The sequence below is a fragment of the Nicotiana tomentosiformis genome, chromosome 9 (assembly GCF_000390325.3).
Source record: "Nicotiana tomentosiformis chromosome 9, ASM39032v3, whole genome shotgun sequence".
Lineage (NCBI taxonomy): Eukaryota > Viridiplantae > Streptophyta > Magnoliopsida > Solanales > Solanaceae > Nicotiana > Nicotiana tomentosiformis.
This window is the reverse complement of record NC_090820.1, coordinates 18,975,974-18,988,889: the sequence shown is the minus strand read 5'-3', so window position 1 is coordinate 18,988,889 and position 12,916 is coordinate 18,975,974. Positions and strand designations below refer to the sequence as shown.

At 33.8% G+C, this 12,916-nt stretch overlaps 1 protein-coding gene and 1 long non-coding RNA gene across 14 annotated transcripts; one reads left to right on the top strand and one right to left on the bottom strand.

Moving 5' to 3' along the window:
* Positions 1-289: 289 nt before the first annotated feature.
* On the bottom strand, positions 290-2,755 carry LOC104107390 (uncharacterized). Of its 6 annotated transcripts, none has more exons than XR_688794.4 (5): positions 2,537-2,740; positions 1,447-1,538; positions 1,243-1,361; positions 1,045-1,147; positions 290-555 (listed from the first exon to the last, which is right to left on the bottom strand). It is a non-coding gene; the product is annotated as an uncharacterized lncRNA (long non-coding RNA). The 6 variants fall into 6 exon arrangements; XR_001971469.3 differs by having other exon boundaries at positions 1,253-1,361; positions 2,537-2,724; XR_688796.4 differs by having other exon boundaries at positions 1,321-1,361; positions 2,537-2,676.
* A 5,559-nt stretch (positions 2,756-8,314) lies between these two features.
* Positions 8,315-12,420, top strand: LOC104107391 (large ribosomal subunit protein uL14x/uL14z/uL14y-like). 8 transcript variants are annotated; one of them, XR_011410943.1, is made up of 5 exons: positions 8,315-8,442; positions 8,543-8,827; positions 10,710-10,777; positions 11,699-11,741; positions 12,211-12,420. XR_011410943.1 is itself a non-coding variant. In XM_009616183.4 (5 exons), exons 1-4 carry the CDS (start codon positions 8,430-8,432, stop codon positions 11,700-11,702), a joined length of 339 nt encoding a protein of 112 aa, XP_009614478.1. In that variant the 5' UTR covers positions 8,315-8,429; the 3' UTR covers positions 11,703-11,741; positions 12,211-12,420. The 8 variants fall into 8 exon arrangements, 4 of the variants coding, with proteins under 4 accessions (XP_009614478.1, XP_009614476.1, XP_009614474.1 ...); XR_011410944.1 differs by having other exon boundaries at positions 10,710-10,792; XR_011410945.1 differs by having other exon boundaries at positions 10,706-10,777.
* The last annotated feature ends 496 nt before the right edge of the window (positions 12,421-12,916 follow it).

Here is a 12,916-nt window from a genome sequence, read left to right as displayed (position 1 = left end):
ACTCCCACAAAATGAATTATGGCGATTTTTAAAAACGCCACAGTTATGATTGCCACGAGCAATATTGTGGCATCTTTTTAAAAAACCTACGACGACCACCACAAATTGAATTTGAATTTGTGACGGTTTTTGAAGACAAATAGTGACGATTTATAACCTCCACAATATGATCCCAATATTCTAAAAAAATTATTTGTGGGGGTTTGATTACCCCCGTAATATGATCTCATTATTTTTAAAAAAAAATCTGGATTATTGCATTGAAAAAACAATTTTATTAGATAACCTATAACACAAATAAAATTCCATTACAAATAACTATAATACTAAGCATAAGAAGTTCAAATCTTTATCAAACTAAGCTAATACAAACTCATGTAAGGTAACTTAAAAAATTTATTAAACAGAATGTAACTTAAACATTATCAAATCTAAAATGGTTCTACAATTTATAAATTTATAAACATATAAAAAGCACTATGTATTTGCTTGGTGATTTTCATTGCTGCCATCCGATGATCCTCTTATTCCACAAGTGAAGTAAACATCATCCAGCTGAAATAATGAAATAAAAATATTTGATGAGAAACTTATAAACCACTAGCATTTCTCTAACAAAATAGGACTAGTAAACTATAAACTAATAATTAGTTAAATGCAGCGTATTAGTAATGAGAAAATTCTCAATTCACACGAGTCATCAAGGTGCTCTACTACGTCAACCTCAAACACTAAAGAATGTTGGTTATAAAATTACAAATAATCTTTTTCTCTCTCCAAGTTTTACACAGAGAGTAGCAACAAGCAAAGACCTTTGAGGAAAGTAAATACAAGAACAAGATTTTTCAGTTCACTTAAACCATCAAGGGAGCTAAGACAACCTCAGATGCTAAAGCACAATGCTTATAGAACTGGAAAAGTAGAAAAATGAATCTCACATAGCCAACGTATCGTCCATGATATTACCAACATTATAGACACATGCCAAGATACAAATCATGATTCTAGTTCTAGGAGAGATAAAGGGAAAGGAGTGCAACTTACAAATATTTCTCTTGCCCCCTCAGTCACATATGATCCAATCTTATTTCTTATGCATAGCAAGACAAATTTGTCCTCGTCCTGACTTTATCCATGTCTCAGCCATCTAGGTATGAAAAAACTTTAAGTATAAATAACTTAATTAAACAAGAAGGAATAGTTACATATAAGTTTAATTGTTAAAGTAAAATAAATAGGTACCATCTCTAACCATTTATGCCCTTATTCCAGAATTAAGGAACCCACAAAAGATCTTCCAAAAAACAGTTAGGAACTAACCACTCAATAGATCATCTCCAATAAATTTTGCGCCTTCCTTCCTGAGATGGAAAAAAGGAGGCTATTTTGAGCTGAGATATTCATATCACCTTACTCGAAGGAAATAGTAATTAAGCAGCATAATACCTTATTAAAAATATAAATGCAACACCAAAGAAATGTCTTTCTTTCTATAGGACTTCAAGACAAGAAGTGATGCCATGTTTTTGCTATTCTGCCTAACAAATCATTACAAGATGTCAACCAATCAGTTATCAATCAGATGTTCGTTTTCTATTTGAAAAACACTATAGGCACATCTAATGAAAAATAATGCACAAGCTTGTCATTTACGAAAGGGTGTGCAAGAAAATAACAGAAACCTACTCCAACATAACCATCAAGTAGTTGATATTATTCTTTTTTGCTTCTTATAGTAAGTGCCACTTTCATCGAATAACAGAAACCTACTCCAACATAACCATCATGAAGAAGAATGCAAAACAGACAGATGTCATGGTCATCAAATTACTATTAACATATTTAGTTTTCTAAAACTACAACATAACAATTTGATGGTACTTCTATCGTACTTCAACTACAATTCTTAGAGATAATTGCCAATTTAGCAGAGCTTCTGAAGCAACTGATTGCTACAAAACAATTTCAAATGCTCCTCTGTTAAGTTATTCACCCACACACACTATACACCTATATACTGCAGATGCCACCAAACACATGCCAACTGCAGATGCTACTGGACTTTTCTTACCAAGCATAGGTCTCTGTTTTGCTTTTAAAGAGACTAAATTGGAAGCAACTATTTTAATGACTCAACCTAATAAAGCAAACTACAAAACTATAGTGGAAAAGATTTCCAGTTTAGATAAATATTATAGCTATGACTTTTCCATGGAAAATTTTCTTTTCCTCAAATTCTTCAACCTAAATACCCATCACAAGTTCAACCACAAACCACCAAAATACACTACTAAAGTTAGTGAATATTGAAATTAAAATTTGTCTCGAAAACTGAAATATTATACTCAAATACAACATGGAAAACTCAGGTTCTTGAGAATTCAGTGATGACTTCGCATGAAATTGAGCCCTAATTTTGCTTTGAGGGAGTGGTGACCCGAGGTACGACCTCCTATTTTAAGAGCATTAACCAAAGCTATAAGAGAATCAAAACCCTAAACTAGAAACAAATGAAATTAGAGGGGAAGGAACTTACAACTTCCATCCTTAATTAAGCAACCCCCATTCGAACTTCCCGACTCAAAACACTAATCAACGATCATACCAGTGGATGGTTTCAAGCTTAATCAAGCAACCATCACGAAAGAAATTGAAAGCAGACTTTTTTTGGATTTTATCTGGCCGCACCTATTGAGCATTTAGGGTGGTTATATTAGGGTTGATGGTATTTGGGGAAAGTGAGTGAAAGTAAAAAACAAAAGACGGAAATTTTGGAGGAAAAGGGAATAAAAACGAGGGAAATATTGCCGCGCTTGTTTTCATTTAAAATTAAAAAGAATTAAATATATTTTAGGTCACAACCCAAAAAATAATTTGTTCGGATAAGTAAATACTTTACCAATAATAACATCCTTTGTGCCGCAATGGAAAATATAGAACAAACTCACAAAATTTCAGAGTAATTCATTTCATATTCAAATAGCTGAAAGTAATGTATTTGTGGAGGTTATCAAAAACTTTCACAAAAGAAACCCCACAATAAGATAATTTTGTGAAGGTTAGAACAAAAGCACCACAAATATAATATATATAATGGGGGTCTTCTACAACTCTCACAAATAAGCTACCACAAAAAGAATTATTTTGTGGGGATTGGCACAAGCTCCACAAAATAAATGCATAGTGGGGTTTTTGTATAACCCCTATAAATAAACCGCCACAATTTAACAGATTTTTTGTAGTTTTATTGAGTTCGCTGAAGTTCTGTGATTTGTAATGCAGCTATCAAAAAATAGTTATTCCGTTTTATCCTGAGAGAATTTAATCCAAAACCTTAGTTAATGACACACTAGCAACATGTGAGCTCGGAATTATTTTTTATTTGTTTATTAATTAACATTTCTTTGCTTCTATAATTTTCTAGTTTTAAACACAGATTACCAATAATAATTTCCATGTCACGTGTGAGAAGAAGTTTCGCTTGCTTATTGTTTGAAATATTGAAGATATTGTCTTTGTTCGTGCACGAATGTTTTTCTGTGTGTTTAAAACTGTGATTCTTTTTTGTTTTGGTAGAAGTATCGAGCAAATCTAATTAATTATTTTTTTTTGTTGGATCATGCCAAAACAGCTAGAAAGGATTTGAGCTTGTGTCCTCTACTCAAGACTCTTCTTCTCATAGTCGTGTCTCGCTTTTGTCATTCTTATAATTTTTTTAGCTACAGGAGGAACCACTACAACAACGATAACATTTCCGTTTAATCTCGCCACAATTCCAAGCAAATTAACATTGATTTTAACAATTTGATGCGTTCTCCACACGAAAATAGTAATAGACGGTTATTAATATTTACTTGGTATATCGCGATGTCAATTTGTGTATTTAGTCACACAGTTTTTGCTAGAACTTGAATTCGTTTTTTCGAAATTCTCTTTTCAAAATTTTGAACCAAACGCCAAACAAAAAATCTCCTTTTTCCTCATTCACGGGCGTATTCACGACACAAGATGGAAGTGTGTTCCTCTAAGTTGTATGATAAGCCCAAATAGAGGTCCAAAATTTAGTGAAAATAGCACGGACTAGTCCGTTTTTGGTATGGGTGTTTAACGGGCCGGCTGGGACGGGCTAGACACAAAAAAAATCAGCCCGTCCGTTTAACGTTGCGGGCTGTTAGCGGGCTGAGTTAGCGGATTGTACTTTTTTTTTTGTCCGTCCGGGTTCGGGCTTAGCGGGCTGGACCGGGCCGTGATTTTTTATTTTTTTTAAAGTAAATTTTATTTTTCTTATTCAATGTTATTGATACTTAAGTATTTGCAAACTTTTAAGGCTTAAAATTAAACTTTGAAGTTTAAAGTTTTAAATTTAAAATTTGAATTTTATAATTTTAAAATTAAAATTTGAAAGTAAGTGGCTACAAAAAATTATTTAATAAGACCAATAGGCAATATGTAAGGATCAAGCTCTGAAGACTTTCATTTGATATTTTTATTGAATAATATATAATACTTCAAATTAAGTTGCAAGTTCTTTTTTGATTTTGTTATTTTTGAACTTGCAAATTAAAAGTTTACAATAATTATAAAAATTAAAAAAAATAGTACATCACATGCTTTGCATTATTTTTATAAGTTCATCCATGTCAACATGAGGTTCTTGGTTTCCGGCATTGGTTGAATCAGAACCATAAACCATTATATCTCCAATTTGTTGGTCCTCCGCTTCATCAACCTCGTCACGCCCTTGATTTTGTCGTTCTGATCTTATCCAATCTCTAAAGCACACTAGAATTTCAAAAGCGTTGCCACCCAATGAATGACGGGTATCTCCTAGTTGCTGTCTTGCTTGGCTAAATGCGCTCTCTGATGCGACTGTTGAAATCGGCATATTTAGCACGTCTCGAGCCATGGCCGAAAGAACATGAAATTGATTTGAGTTGCTCCTCCACCAACCCAGTGGTAGAAATTCCTTTGTGCGGGACTCTGCTTACTTTTGCAAGTAGAATTTAAGTTCATCAATATTCCTGCTACAGGTTTGTTGATGCTCTCCTAGTATAGACCAAATCAAATAATCTTCAACACTATCATTATCATCCAAAGCACTGGTCCCATCTGTTGAAACTGAACTTGAAGGAATATTTGCATCTACAGCAGAAGAAGCATCAACAATGTTAGCATAATAATTATATACAATAACAACAACCCAGTATAATCCCACTAATGGGGTTTGGGGAGGGTAGTGTGTACGCATACCTTACCCCTACCCTGGGGTAGAGAGGTTGTTTCCAAATAACCCTCGGCATCCTTCCCTCCAAGAACTCCCACCTGGCTCTTGGGATGACTCGAACTCACAACCTCTTGGTTGGAAGTGCTGGGTGCTTACCATCAGAGTAACCCACCTTGTTGGGTGCTTAGCATAATAACTATATAATATTTTTAAATATTTGTGTAGATCAGAAATACAAGTGTCAATGTCAGGAGTTTCAGTTGGTCCAATATCCATATAAGAATATAAAGCACTGATTAATTGGCGACAAGTAGTCATTTTGATATAAGGGTTTAAAATAGCACCAATTAGGTAAATAGGGGGAATTGAGTAAAAATATTTTTTAAACTTATCTAGCATAGATTCAACAACAAAATTATATCCTTCTTTCTTCTTTAAATTATTTAGTAAAAGAGAAATTTCAACAATATGAACTAAACCATTTGCAATAGTAGGATAATAAGCTCCAAAAAATTCAAATGTAGCCACATAAAATGTTTATAAAAATTTTACAGCATCTTCAATGACATCCCAAGTTCTAGATGTTAACAAACGGCTAGGATCGGTACAATGAGAATTAACAACTTCAGTTATAGGCATTCTATATTTATAATAACATTTTAAGAATAAATAAGTATAATTCCACCCAGTAACTATTTCTTTAGGCATGAGTCTTGGTTTTAGTCCATAGTGTACACATTTTTCTTTAAATGCATTTAATATAGTTCTTTTATTATTTTCTTGAGTTACCCCAACAACTCTTCTAACTAAAGTGATATCATCTCTATATAATTCAAGGCCACTCTTCACAATCAAATTATAAATATAACATGCACATCTAATATGAAATATTTCAGGAAATGGTGGGTGTAGATGCAATTTTAATATTGTAATAGCAGCATTGTTGTTAGAAGTATTATCAAATGACACACATAAAACTTTTTCTGCAAGATTATAAAGTATAGCAACTTCATGGATAGTGTTACTTATAAATGCACCACTATGACTTTGATATTCATCATATTTAAAAGCAATAATATATTTTTGCATACAAAAATTATCATCTATCCAATGGCATGTAACAGTCAAATAATCATTACCATTTACAGCACGACTAATATCAGAAGTAAGAGAAATTCTATAAGAAAGACTGGCGAACAAATAACGTATATATGTCTGATATTGTCCAAAAAGCCTAAATATATCAGCTCTACAAGTACTTCTAGGAATACCTTTAAACAAAGGGTTATAAATTCTTTGAATATAAGTAACAAGATATGGTGAAGTAGCAAAACTAAAAGGTAAATAACCTAAAATAATTATTTTAGTTAATTCTTCCCGATCTTTCTTAATATCGTATTTACCCATTAACCCTCTAGTACCCGGGTTAAGTTTTTGTTGCCCATCTTCCTCATCTACTCCCCAATCAAGAGGGTGATTATCTACCATGTGCCTACGAAATTGACCCGTTTCCCCTCCCTTACCGGTCTCATGTTTATAAATATCCTTACAAATTCTACATCTTACATAATTTTTATCTTCTTCTAGTATGTCAAAAAAATTCCAACACTTACTTCTTAATCTTCGATTCTTCTTAATAGGGAGGGGAGGCCTACTTGTATTACCACGACTTTCACCCCTAATATTTTGAGTTTGACTAGCATTACCAGGTGTAGTTGGTGGTGTTTCAAGATTATGAGGTGATGGAATATCATCTAAATCATCATCTAAATCATCATCTGTACTATAATTTTCTTAATGTCCCTCATAATCTACATTTAAATTTTCAAGTGAACTTTTCAGAAATATGTGTAAAGCTACTAGAAGAACAAGCACCACCTCTTGAGCTTTTGAAAGTTTTCTTACTACCACCTCTACTAGTGCACGTTTTTTTGACTGCTCTAAATATATCCACTATGTAAATTAAATTAATAATTCTAAATAATAAAATAAATGTACACCAAAGAAGAGAAAGATATAGAACGAGTATACCGGGATTCCGGATGCCGCACTAAATTTGATATAAAAAATCAAACTTCAATTGATAGATCGATACTTGATAGTTGATACCACATTTCACTTGAATACTTGATATTTGATAATAATAATTTTGTAATGGCTAAACTAAATATTTGATGAAACTTGAAATAATAAGTAATTGAGAATTTAAGAACAATAATCAATAATATCAAGAGAGAATTAGAGTAGTAAGAGAGTGAATTGTGAGAAAAAATGAAGAAGAAGGGGGGCTATTTATAGTTTATAGTTTTCAAAAGGTTAAAATTGTAATTTTTCTAATACTAGGGGTGTGGGGGCTATTTCTTAAGGGGTAGGCTGAAATGACTATTTTTGCAAAAAAGGGCCGCTGGCCAACGGTCATATTTGAATTTGACCGTTGGCAACGGTAAAAAAAAAAAATTTAATAAAAAAAAAATCCATTAAAAATCGGGCTGAACGGGGCTGTAGCCCGTTAAAAACACGTTAACGGGTTATCGGGCTTAGCAGGTTTAAGTGCACCGGTATCAAAAAATTATTCGTTTGAAACCCGCTCCCCGCCCAACCCGTCCCAGCCCGCCCCCACACGCTACAGTACCGGGCTGACCCGGGCTGAATCGGATTGTAAACGGATCAGCCCGACCCGATTAACATGTATAGTTTTTGGACTAGTAATTGAAAAATAGTGAGCATTTACAAAGTCATTGAAAAATAATCACTATTTGCTGTAATACGGAAAGTTCCAGCACAATATACTGGACATTGTAACACCTATGTATGAACTTCTAGCATATTATGCTGGAGTCTAGACTAGTATATTATGTTGGAACTCCAATATATTATGATAGAAGTCCAGTATATTATGCTAGAATATTTTATATATTTTAAACAGTATTTTTGTTCAAATTTATCTTTACATAAAAAGTAGCTAAATTTTAATTATTTTTAAAACTGTAACTATTTTTTAATTATCACTTATAAAACTATTTTTGAATTTCACCCCAAAATTTCCCAGCCCAAGAATCTTCATACTAAAACCCTGACGGCGCCCTAAAAAACTAGAAGGAGAAAAATGTCATTTCAATCATCTCCTATTCGAACCAAAAAACCCTAAACTTCCATTTCTATAAAACCATAGCAAAACCCTAAATCACCACACTTCAAGACCACAATGCCAAAGCGAGGCAAGTCTACTTCTCCTATTTCTCCCAAAATCAGTAGATCCTACTCAATTATCAAAGCCCCTTAATTTTTAAATTGATTTTTTGGCAAAATAATGTACAGGACGCGGAGGTTCCGCCGGGAACAAATTTCGTATGTCACTGGGTTTACCGGTGGCGGCTACAGTCAATTGTGCCGATAACACTGGAGCTAGGAACCTTTACATAATCTCAGTAAAGGGTATAAAGGGTAGGTTGAATAGGTTGCCCCCAGCTTGTGTAGTTGATATGGTGATGGCTACTGTAAAGAAAGGGAAGCCTGATTTAAGGAAGAAAGTTATGCCTGCTGTTATTGTTAGACAGCGCAAACCTTGGCGACGAAAGGATGGTGTTTTCATGTACTTTGAAGGTAAATTTTTGCTTTTGCTAACTTTGACGTTTGTGCTGTTGTTTTGCACTTTGGTTGTGTTATTCGATTTGAGTGTATCGGGTAGTTATTCTTTCTTTGCTTGTTTGTGTTTACCATATACTAGTAATGAATTTGAGTTAACTATGTTTTAGTTCCTAGTTGGCGTATTAAGTGGACAAGTGTAGATGGATGGGCCCATTGTTCATAGTAGTTAGTTATTGTTCTTAAATGGCCATTGGGTATTGCTCGAATTCAGCATCATTTGATTTTATATTAGTTTGAAGTAAATTGGTGATATGTTATATTATAAAATGTTAAAATTTGAAAAGATTGACCCTGATTGAAGACCAAATTGATGTTCTGTGGACATGAACTAACAAGTTGCTCTTGGTTGTTGGGACTTCATTGTTAGTATAGATATGCAGGCATACATATATACATACATACGAAAATATATGTGTGCACACCGCTTCAACAGTTTTTAAGCAGTATCGGATGAATGCTTAATTTTGCACACTCTAGTCAGTCTATAGTTAGTGGAATGATCCTGTAATATGGTTTGGGAAGTTGGTAATCTTTCTTCTTTTTATAGAAGTGATGTACCAATGTGTGGTTTAGCAGTATCAGCATCCAATTTTTTCTTGTGCATGTGTAATAAGAATTTTTGTCCATCTAATAGATGAGAGTCGGTCTTGAGATGAGTAGGTTTTTAGTCTTTTTGGACCTTGCTCTGTCAAGACTGACACAGTTCCTGTTCCATTTCTATCACTTTTGGGTCTCCATTGCGTTTTTCTCTCATTTTTTGGGTTGCTTTGCTGGTAATGTAGTGTTGAGAATTGGACTCAAGTTTCTCTGCACTTCCCATGACCAGCTAGAGTATAACCAATCTTCCCCTACCTCGGATGGTAACCTCGTTTACTCTCCCTGTCAAGTTTGGGAAACTTACATGTCATTAATTTATCATTCCTGTCCTGGTTTGCTGTCACGGGTTTTATATATCCATTTTAAGATTGTCATCTGGATTGTTTTGAAAGAGGCCGTGATTTAACACCCTTTTCGTCACCAAAGACTTACTGGTTTCCTTGTAAGGGTTATTGTTTGTATTTTCTGGCTTAGGGGTTGTCTTGATGCATATATGGCCTATTGCTGAATAGGAGATGTATGCAGGATGATGTGATGCATCCTTGAACCAGCAAAAATGAACAATTGGATATTTAATCGAGTGGGATCTCCTCAGGTGGACCTCACTTTTCGCGATTCGATACATTCTCTCCTTAAATTAATCACTTTTTAGAGATAGCAGAGCTTTAATTAACATCTGGAACATATGATTTTGTTAAAGTGAATTAGGCATGAAGATTACCACATGACTTTATTTATCTTGATTCTGATGATTGTAGGCATGAAGATAGCCTTATCCGCTTGAGTAAGGCGTGTTTGTATAATTTTGAAGCTTAGGATTGTCACAGTGGCAGTTAAAATTGTTGTTTGGAGAGTAACAAGTCATTTTGCAATATGATGTTTTCCCCTTTATTATAAGTTACCTAGCAGGAAATTTTGAACCAGACTTAGTCAGGTATTAACATCTTATCTTGTGGTTAATACAGTTACTAGTCTGGGAAATTAATGTTGTCTATCGTTACAGATGTGCTCATACCATTCAAGCACCTCTGCTACATATGTGCACAACATGAAGTAACCGCTTTTATCCATTCTGCATATGTATAGGGAGAAATTGTTGGCTTGGCCTCTAATGTTTTCTTTAGTTTTTTTTAGTTTCATTTTCTTTTGTAATAGATTATATAGTGTTTTTACATAAATCGATTTCAAAATTTTCTTGTTATTGTGGTGTATAACTTAAACATATCCATGCATTAGTCAGGTAACAACCTCTTATACTGTGGTTGATACAGTTACATGCCTGGAAAATCGAAGTGTCCATCGTTACAGGTGTGTTGATTCCTTGTAAGCTCACATTTGCTCCATTTGGGCTCTACATGTGTTATTGAGTTGTATCATGTTAAGCTTATATAGTGTCTTTATGTAATCCGATTTCAAAATTTTCTTCTTACTGTGGTGTATGACTTAAAACATATCCAGATATTAGTCAGGTAACAACCTTCTTATACAGTGGTTGATACAGTTACATGCCTGGAAAATGGAAGTGTCCATTGTTACAGATGTGTTGATTTCATTTAAGCTCACATTTGCTCCATTTGGACTCTACATATGTTATCGAGTTGTAGCATGCTAAGCATATATAGTGTCTTTACATAAATCTATTTCAAAATTTTCTTGTTATTGTGGTGTATGACTTAAAACATTTCCAGATATTAGTCAGGTAACAACCTTCTTATACTGTGGTTGATACAGTTACATGCCTGGGAAATGGAAGTGTCCATCGTTACAGATGTGTTGATTCCATTTAAGCTCACATTTGCTCCATTTGGACTCTACATATGTTATCGAGTTGTAGCATGTTAAGCATATATAGAGTCTTTATGTAAATCTATTTCAAAATTTTCTTGTTATTGTGGTGTATGACTTAAAACATATCCAGATATTAGTCAGGTAACAACCTTCTTGTACTGTGGTTGATACAGTTACATGCCTGGAAAATGGAAGTGTCCATCGTTACAGATGTGTTGATTCCATTTAAGGTCCCATTTGCTCCATTTGGACTCTACATATGTTATCGATTTGTAGCATGTTAAACTATATCTGCTAGTTATATATTTTACATACTTGAAGTGTGCAAGGTGGATGGAATGTGCTCTAGTAGTGTTTTGTACTTCTCAAGCACAGAAATGTTTCTGAAGGTAACAGCTACTTTTGCTGAGATCATAACATATGACTTGTATGTTTTTGCAGATAATGCTGGTGTTATTGTGAATCCCAAGGGAGAAATGAAAAGGTGAGGTCATGTGCTTAATCTTCGTCAAGAAAATACAATTAAACTTTATGCAATGGGGTATCTCATCACATTTTCTACGCATTTTGTTTTGTTATATCATATATGATATATACTTTTCAGTTTCAAATTTTGATAGTAGCATTACATAGTGGCACGGCTTAGGTCTTTGTTTAGCAGTAATAACAACAATAACAAACCTAGTGTAATCCTACAACTGGGATATGGGGAGGGTAGTGTACACAGACCTTACCTCAACTTGTGAAGTAGAGTTTTGGAAGGGCCGGACTCTTGGGTGTGATGTGACAGTCTTCCTTAATACAAGCATTAGTGGTTGCTTAAACGGCTCGAACGTGTGACTTATAGGTCACACGGAGACAATGTTCAGCAGTATATCAAGAATTTAAACTGTTTAGTTTTCATAAAAATTTCAGTGTATGTATTGTTCATTAGCTGCTTTTGGCTGCTGCAGGTTCTGCTATCACTGGTCCAATTGGAAAGGAGTGTGCTGATTTATGGCCAAGGATTGCTAGTGCAGCTAATGCAATTGTCTGAACAAAGATTTAATATGCTGATTTTGTAACTGTTAGTATTAATGTTTCACATATAAAAACAAATGTAACGATGTTGTATTGCTCGGAGAGTTTCAACAAGTTCATATACCAATTATTTTTTCGCTTAATACCAAGACTTTGTTTAATTGTTAATAATATTCAGTTTGTCAAAGTTTTATAGATGATTCTGAATTATTGTCGGATTTATTGCTAAAGCTGCTGTATTATCTCGTTTGTGTCCTGATCTCTTGCTACGGCAAATAGCCAAGTGCTCACCACCAAATTAGATTACAATTACTTGAAAGTACTTTTTTGTCATTATTACGCTTTTACTAAACACGAGCAAGACCAAACGAATTGTGAGGTGTTAAATAACTATTGCATAAATAAGTGATTACATTTTCATTTTTATTAAAGTGAAAAGTTGTTTTAAATTGTAAGAGCTAATATTTACTACAGTACGTTTTATATGACTATCAACTATAGTATTTTCTAGCAAAAAAAGACTAATATTTCCCAAAGAAGGTACTGATATCTTCCAGTGTGCAGTTGCAAATTGCTATTTCGATAAAGGGTCTATCGAGAAAGATTCAATAATTTGAATCATAAGAATATTTGTTTAAA